Source organism: Bactrocera neohumeralis, chromosome 6, assembly GCF_024586455.1.
Source record: "Bactrocera neohumeralis isolate Rockhampton chromosome 6, APGP_CSIRO_Bneo_wtdbg2-racon-allhic-juicebox.fasta_v2, whole genome shotgun sequence".
Classification (NCBI taxonomy): Eukaryota; Metazoa; Arthropoda; class Insecta; order Diptera; family Tephritidae; genus Bactrocera; species Bactrocera neohumeralis.
Window position 1 is genome coordinate 52668206 of NC_065923.1, and position 8849 is coordinate 52677054.

At 34.3% G+C, this 8849-nt stretch overlaps 1 protein-coding gene across 3 annotated transcripts; it reads right to left on the minus strand.

Annotated features, from left to right (window-relative positions):
* Positions 1-990: 990 nt before the first annotated feature.
* On the minus strand, positions 991-6568 carry LOC126762698 (uncharacterized). Of its 3 annotated transcripts, none has more exons than XM_050479641.1 (7): positions 6397-6568; positions 4399-4611; positions 4211-4335; positions 3991-4145; positions 1921-2067; positions 1605-1839; positions 991-1539 (listed from the first exon to the last, which is right to left on the minus strand). In XM_050479641.1, exons 2-7 carry the CDS (start codon positions 4573-4575, stop codon positions 1113-1115), a joined length of 1266 nt encoding a protein of 421 aa, XP_050335598.1. In that variant the 5' UTR covers positions 4576-4611; positions 6397-6568; the 3' UTR covers positions 991-1112. The 3 variants fall into 3 exon arrangements, with proteins under 3 accessions (XP_050335598.1, XP_050335597.1, XP_050335596.1); XM_050479640.1 differs by having other exon boundaries at positions 6074-6568; XM_050479639.1 differs by having other exon boundaries at positions 5894-6568.
* Positions 6569-8849: the final 2281 nt, after the last annotated feature.

Below are 8849 nucleotides of genomic sequence, written 5' to 3' on the forward strand. Positions count from 1 at the left end.
AAAAAATAAATTTCAGCAAACTGGCAATGAACTTTATCGGCACAGCTGAGGAAAACAGCAAAAAATTACATAAAGATACGATTCATTGATCAAAAAGGTTACCCAAATTTATCCCACAGTCTTTTCCAATTAAATACAGAAACACTTTTGTTTACTAATTAGTCCTTTACTTCAGCAAAAAATTGAGAGGCCAAACTTATATTTGCGACTGCTCATCTCGATTGGAGCATTCAGAAATTGAATACCATTTTATTCTCAAGACGTATCGAAATATAATATTAAAAAATCGATTGACATAAGATGTCTGAGAAGTACGATAGGACAAGGACTTAAACCTTAGTATTATATTGCGACCATTAAATATGACGATGGTAATGTTATGGTCTAGAGCTCTTACTCTGAACGCGGACCTGGACCTATTCATATAAAAAATGGAATAAGAGACCGGTTTGTTTACACCGACATTTTAAAAAACGGGATGCTGAAAAGGATATGCCACTATAATGATGGTTCCAGCAGGACAATGATCCTAAACATAACTCTAGGCATTGAAAAACTTGCTTGAAAAGTTACAGAGTTGATGTTTTGGATTTGCAGGCGTAATCACTCGATGTCAAATCCATCGAGAACTTGTGGGAGATCGTTAATTCTAAAAAAATAGGGAAAATTGTAAAACCAAGGATCAACCTTTAGAACCAGAAAAAATTGCTTGCAAAAACGGCATACCACATGATTTATAGTAAATAATTTAATTTCTTCTATGCCCAAAATATGCGTTTCAGTTACCCAAAAATAAGGATTTGCTACTCTTTTTTAATTTTCAGATATTATTTTCAAACCGATGAAAGGGGTGCTTTAGTTCAGTTTTGTCCAGTTAATTTTTAAACCTTAAATGTTTTTGTTGTTTTAACTTATTTAATTTTGAAAACTGAAAACGAGAAGCTTTATTCTAATAAAAACTAATAAGCAATCCATTGAAAAACGTCAACATTTTACATCTATTTATGTTTATTGTCTGAAAACAGCTAAGTTCGAGCTGAACCATAGTAGGGGGTGCTTTAGTTTTGTCCAATACTGTATGTACAAAGTATGAAAAAAAAATTTTTGTTTTCTCATTTTTTGGGTTCTTCCAGATAACGTTTCAGCACTGCACAGAAGCGTGTGACACCGTCAACTAATTTATCCTTGTTGTGAAATGAAATAGATAAACGTAAACAATTATTTGCCACCATAGGTTCGTAAGCAAAACGAGAACCGATAATAAAAAATATTTTCTCAACTTGCAAACATGTTTGTAAAAGTTTCCCAGCATCTGTATTTGTTGGTAGAGAAATCCAAATGAAATATCCTCCCGACGGTTTAATCCATTTGCAACTGACAGGCAAATTTTTTTCAAGTATTTCACAAGCTGCCAACATGCGTTCTTTATAAGCACGCTTCACAATGGCAATATGTTCTTGTGCCAATTTTAGTTCAAAAAGACTGGCTAATATGCCCGATGTATAATTATTGAAGCAGCCGCCACTATTCAAGATTCCACTGCAATAATAGAATTCTATCATGTTTAAGAAACAAATTAGTTTTGAAAAATTTAGTTTACTCACGAATTTTCTAAAATTGGTTTTAATCGGGCAGGTACCTCCAACCAACCTACTCGAACACCTGGTCCAATTAGCTTTGCGAAACTTCCATTTGAAATTATATTTCCTGTGCCATTATCGTAGGCAAATAAGCGCTTCGCTGGCTTCGAACTTGTGTAATTTAGAATATTATAAACATCGTCACATAGTATTAAGAAGTCATATTGCCTAGCTAAATTCGCAAGCTCTTGGCAAACAGCTATTTTTTTTTTTATTTGGAACGAGAAATCGAAATTGTTAAATTTAGCTTTAAAGTAGTATTCTATATTTCGACTACTACCTTCAGAAAAAAGTATACCAGTTGGATTATGATAAGTTGGAATGGTATAGTACATTGCCCAGAAGGTTTTAGATTTTGATTGAAACCGTTTTTCCTGTACTATTTTTTCAAGTTCCTTCACATCTACTCCATCGTCATTAAGTTTTACTGAAATAAAAAATAATACGGTACTTTTTTTTTTTGATTTCATAAGATAAAACAATAAAAAATGTTAACTTCGGCTGCACCGAAACTATATACCCTTCGGATGTTCAAGTTTTCTTGCAAGAACTTAATTTTGATAGCTCAGTTTGTATGGTAGCAATTAGCTATAATGGTCCGATGTGAACAATTTTTTCAAAGATTTTGTTGTTGCCTTAGAGTATAATACATGTCAAATTTTGTGAAGATAACTTGTTAAATAAAGTTTTCCATATACAGGGTCCGGCACTCGAAGTGTATTTTAAAAAAGCCATAAATTCGGTTTAGAAAATTATTTTTATTTATTTTATAGTACAAAATGTGTGAAAATAATCAGAATTTCAACACCAATTCACTTTTGCTCGATCTGACCACCTTTTGCCTTAACTATGGCTTTGAGACGATCAAAAAACGAATCTCAAGCTGCCCGAATGTGACTTGCCGGTATTTTGGCCCACCCACGGACAATGGCTTTCTTCAGCATCTCGAGACTGGTGTATTTTTTACTGCGAACCGTGCTCTCCAAAATGGCACAGAGAGAATAATCCATTGGTTCACTCGCGCTTTGTGAGACGGTGCTGAGTCTTGTTGAAACGTCCATGGTTTGCGACCGAAATGTTTGTTTGCCCACGGCTTTAAAGCAGCCTCCAGAACACTTTCCCGATAATATGTCGCATTTACTTTGACGCCAGGCTCGATGAAAACAATTGGAGAGCGCCCATCTGTGGTGACAGCGGCCCAAACCATTATTTGTGGCGGGTGCTGGCTGCCTCCTGGTGGCCAACCGATGACTTAGATTCTCGTATGAACGGTCGGTCAAGTAAACCCTATCGTTTTGATAGTTTACGAATTGCTCAATTGGAAAAATTTTTTCGTCAGAAAACACAATGTTCGGAATTTGACCGCTTTCGGCCAAGCGAAGCAACTGCTTCGCTCTCTCAAGTCTTACTTGTTGCTGCTTCGGTGTGAGATCATGGGCCTTTTGGAACTTGTAAGGCTTGACCTTGAGCTCATTTTTCAATATGCGTCGGATGCTGCGGTCGGATATTTTCAGTTCTTTAGCCATTTGATTGCCACTTCGTCGTGGATTTCTCTCGAGTCGCGTCTTCACTTTCCGAGCCATCTCAAGTGACGTAGCAGTCTTTTGATGACCACATCCATGGCGTTTTGCGATGCTACCAATATCATTGTAACGAGTGATGATGGGATAAACAAAAACTTTATTCACATTAAGGTGTTTGAGCTCACGAACAATTGCTGGCTGTGATTTTCCAGCTAAATATAAAGCAATCACACTATTACGTTTGAATTCCATCGCTGATCACTTTTTTGCGTTCACTTTTGGCAAAACGCTTTGGTACACTTGTGAAGAATACTCCGAACTGTCATTCAGCAAATTTATAAACAGCTGATTCCAGTGCGACAGCTGCGCGAACGGTCTGAAGTTGGTTACACTTCGAGTGCCCTGTAAGAATTTAATTTTGATCGATCAGTTCGTATGACAGGTATCTATATTCTGCTAGTCCGATATCGGCGATTCCGACTTAGCTTCTGGGGAGAAAATGACTTGTGCAAAATTGCTCATTCATATCTCAAAAGCTGAGGAACTTGCTGTCGTATATACCAACAAACGGACAGACAGATGGATTTCGATGACAGCTAACTTGTTACCTTCCACCAAACAGGATATAGGCAATCGTTAGAACAACCACAGCATGGACGTGGTTAGATCGACTCAGCTCGTCATGCTGATCATTTATATTGTGTAAAGTATAACTTCGTGGCAAACTTAATATATCTTGTTCAGGGTATAAAAAAATTAATGAAATATCGACTTAATTATAGAAAAAGCGTAAATAAATGTACATATATAGAGATATTTTTACATACACGGTACGATGGAAAGAGTTGTGAATTGTTTCATAGTATCCAATGCGATCATATAAGTAACTTCGTCAACAAAAATTACACCATTTAAATCAAGCAGAGTTGATAAGACAAAATGTAGTCCTTGCGATGCACCAGTTGTTATAATAAGATCCTCACTTTGTAGTAATTGTGTTAAATAATATTACATCTTGAGATATTCAAATACACACATACTACAAACCTTTTTACGCGATCATCAACATATAGTGAACTGAAGTATTCTGCGATAGCATTTCGTATTTCTAACGAACCACTAGTGGGCCCGTATTGGAAAAGATAAGATAAATTGCTTTGTTTTTCATATTTCTATGTAAATTGCAAAAAACTTAGCTGTCATTAAATACAACTCTAATAATACAGTTAACTTACTAGTCTATGCTTTGTAGCTGCTTCAAAAATATCACAGCAGTTCTGCAATAAATCTGGACCTGGAGCACCTACGCCCAAATTAAGGATCTTTTCGTCATAAACATTCCAGTCGTTTCCATCAAACAAATGTTTTAGCTTGCGATCGACATTGACAAGCGCCATTTCACCTCTAGTCATATCAAATCACTGACTCAAATTACTTCGCGTGTTTTGCTAAAAATGAAATAATATCTCATGATTATGCATGGATTGTTAATATTTAAGTACCCTACTTTAAGTACCACTTAATTAGGTCACTTACAGCTTGCCATAACGCAACGTAAAATCATAAAATCGTAAATTTATACACTTGTTTAAAAAAATTGTTCTTCAATTCATACAAAAATAAGTTTACTCAATTGCAATCCTCAACGCTATGTTTTCTGTTCGTTGTAACTTTATGAGGCTATATGAAACCTTTAAATGATAGACATTCTATATACTTTCATTCTTGGTTTATAAATTTTCGTAAGTGTGCATGTTTGGCTGCTAACAGGAGTATTACATTTATAAATAAAACATAAAGTACACCCAGCTATTGGTACTTATCAGTTTGAACTAAAAGATATCTATAAGGTTTTTATATGGTAGTGTTCATTAGAGTACATCCTCTGTCGTTAATTGATGTTATTATATGTAAATGCATACATACATATAAAGTTGTCGTTTAAGAATCTTACTTTATCGCGCAAAGCGGATTAGTTGCTTGAAGATACGAATGTTTCCCAAGCTCAGTCACAAAATATTTTTCTGACTTTATATTTTTACCGTTTAGTCTTAACCGAAGAAGAGTTGTGCCCGAAAATCTAGAGCAAATACTATATAATTAACAAACCCTTTTGATTTAAATATAGCTCTTGCCATCATGCACCATTATTAAGGAAAATTTTTGATAATTTCATAATTTCATTTTAGGTGACAATATATATAATATTAAAATACAATATTACTTATTTGTTTATTAAATTAAATAAAGAACATATCCACATGCATGGAAAGAATGTTTATACTGTATTCTTTACACTTTATTACGTAATATTATTATATAATATTACTAACACATGTATATAATATTACTTATTTGTTTAATATGCATGGAAAAGGGAATTTTTGCGAAAAAGAGAAATTTCAGGGAACTGCCTTATCATCACATGGCAGCGCTCCATTTCGTCGTAATTTTTAGCACACAAATGATGTCACTACTAGTGTAAAATGTAATTTTTAAAATAAAATTTTCTTAGGTAAAAAACCTGCTAAAAGTGCAAAATGTGGATTTAGTTAAAAGTTTATAGTTGAATTTAATTAATTTGAAGTGAAAAATGTGAGGAAAGTATGTTTAATGTGGTGAAATGCTTCTTGAAATGTTCGAATTTTGGGAATTTTTGAAATTTAAGGTCGAATATCTCGTAAACTAAGCGTTTGCGGTACCTATAACCTTACACATACATAACCGTACCTTCAATCGCGGTGCCAAAGAAATCGGAATTGTGCTGAGAAATTAACTATTTCGTTTTTTATAAGAAAATTTTAAAATTTATTTATTTTTTATAAGAAAATTTTTATCGCCGGCACATTGTGCCTTCAGAGTTTGTCCGTCGAACGGTGTTGCGAATGCATCAGCGCAGCGCAAACTCACCTACTGGCCATGGGGCACTACAATTTCACCACTTGAATTGGGTAGCAAGTACTCAAGGTGATTGGGTTCCGTAAAAATTGGCGAATTGTTGTGCATATCGGCATTGATTTTGAATTCACAATGTGAAAATTGTGCTTCGCCTTATTTATCAAAACTCTTGATTATCGTTTCAACTGGTAAATTACAGTTTGCTGATTCAGAACTATGTATCGGTCCATTCGTGGTACTGTTACTTTGTCCATTAGTGGGTTTTTGGTAAAATTTGCTTCAGGCTGCTTAAGCCTATTAATAATTAGATAAATAATCAGTACAACTACATATACATATATGTACATAAGTAGCGTCAATATGAAAGATGCTTTCATTTTTCGTTGCTTTTGATTACTATTCTTGTTTATAAAAATTGACAAAATTTTTTTGGATAGATTGACTGATTACTTTTTTTTCTTATATATTTTTTCCACAATCACTAACTTATCACACGGTGGTTCCTTGCCTACTAAAGTGCTTGTGAAGCGTTTCCTACATACAGACTTTTGTTTGCCGCACGATTACTCACAATGGAAAGTGAACTTGATCGCTGTGTTTTCAGAATATGTACTATTCTCTCATTTACTCACATTAATTCCAACTGCAGACAAATTTGTTACACTCTTCAGGCAGCTATATCAATAGATAGGTATACGGGTGAAAATAGGCCTCTAGGGGAACCGAGCACCCACAAAAAGTCGGTAATGCACCTGGTTGCATACCTCAAGGTGGTGTGGAAAATGCAATATACTTTATAAAATACTAACAAAAAATAAGTAAATAAAATTCGACACAAAATCTGTGTTTTCATATTAATGTAAGCTGAGTATACGCCCGTCTTGGCTTGAGTTAATTTGGAGATTTCGTAATGAAACTTCATGGAGACGTTTTTTATCTGAGGAAGTTGGGGCTTTAGTACAACCATGCCCATAAAGTTTAATTTAGATTATTTACAATAAATTATTCAAAGTTCATTAAATTAGCCTCAACCTTCTTTATTCCTCACGCAGTGATATTCGCCCTTACTATAAATATGATGTCATTTACTTTATATAAATTTTTTTTGCTTTCGTTCAAGTGAGAAAGCATTGCATGGTCGGAATCCATAAGCTAAGTATAATTTTATTTATATAACTACTTATACAGTATCGAACAAAACATTTGCAACTAGAGCGAAGGTCTACATTTTTTGTCTTACAATGCCATTTTTCTTTCGAATTCCTTTTTGTTTCTTGTTTTTAAATTTCCAGCATTGAAGTTACATATTTTGCAATGTTTATCGCGATCTGTTTTTATTTTGCCGGTTATATTTGAAAACAATTTCAATTGTACGCCAATCCGCCACGACAAAACAGTTGCAACTCTGTTTTGTTTGTTTCTTTTCTCCTTTGTTTGTTTCTTTCTTAAACGGTATTGAGTTTTAATTAAAAAAGTAAATGTTCTAACTAAGCATAATTTCTGCTCTGAGTTTTTTCGAAAACACGTTTTCATTTTAAATTTTTTTACAAGAAAAGTAATGGCTCTAAATAAATTCGGCGAAGCACTCCGAGCACGTATTATTGATGATTATAATAACGGAACTTCTCAAAAAGAGATTTATATAAAGTACAAAATTCACAAGTCATCAATTTCGCGAATAATTTCGAACTTTATTAGGAATAAAACTGTCGAAGTAGTGCATCGTGGACGCCGACCAAGAAAAATTGATGAAAAACTGACAGCTCAATTGTAAGAGAGGTAAAAAGATATCCATTATAAAGCGCTCCGCAATTTGTAAAGGAGCTTGAGTTACCAATCTACTCAAAACCGGTCGCTTATCGCCTAAATAACGCTGATTTAAGGAGTTACCGACCAGCGAAGAAACCGCTTATTAACAAACTTAACCAACTAAAACGATTGTGTTCGCTAAAAATCATCTAGAATGGCCAATAAGCAAGTGGAAAACTGTTCCTTTTAGTGATGAGTCCAAATTTAATTTGGAACGCGGTGATGGCGTGAGTTTCGTTCGACGCCCACGAAACAAGCGTCTTAAAAATTTTTATTGTCAAAAAACAATCAAACATAGTTGCTATGTTATGGTCTAGGGATGTTTATCTGCTTCTGGTTTGGGGCCGCTGCCACTACAGAGGATCTTCCACTGGGACAACGACCCGAAGCATATGGCATAGGTCCTAAAATCGTGAGTGACCTCCACAGTCCCCAGCCTTTAATCTCATAGAAAATTTACGGAAAATTATAAAAAAAATGTATCGCAGTAATGTGCCAAATACTGATCAGTTTTTTCCAAGGGCCCTGGAGGCATGGAGAAATATACCTCAAACCGTAGTGCATAACCTTATAGCTGCAATGCCGCTGCGATGCAAAGCAGTTATTCAGAGTAATGAGTTTGCTACAAAATACTAAGTTTTTCTTTTATTTTATTAAAAATAGTGAACCGTTTTCTATGAGTTGCAATTGTTTTTTCTTATTGAATATATTTGTAGGTATATGTTATATCGCTTTTTTATATACATTAAACAAATAAACTGAAAAATATTATTAAATTTGCTTTGTTTGCCTTAATTAACATCCAATATTTAAAACAAAATTAAAACAGTAGGCCTCCGGCAATTATTTTCTGTGTAATCGACAGTATTTTCATTATCATATTGCAGTTGCAAATGTTTGGCCGATACTGTACATACATACATACATATATATGTATGTACATAAGTCATGCCACATAAAAAAGGCACAGTAAGAGAGT

Bases quoted from the DNA above. Each gene is read 5' to 3' on its own strand.
- LOC126762698 (XM_050479641.1), bottom strand. From the start codon at position 4,575: ATGACTAGAGGTGAAATGGCGCTTGTCAATGTCGATCGCAAGCTAAAA. The intron at 4,146-4,210 runs GTTTGTAGTATG...ATTACTACAAAG, and splicing joins GTTGATGATCGCGTAAAAAG to TGAGGATCTTATTATAACAA. The intron at 1,540-1,604 runs GTGAGTAAACTA...CTATTATTGCAG, and splicing joins AAACCAATTTTAGAAAATTC to TGGAATCTTGAATAGTGGCG.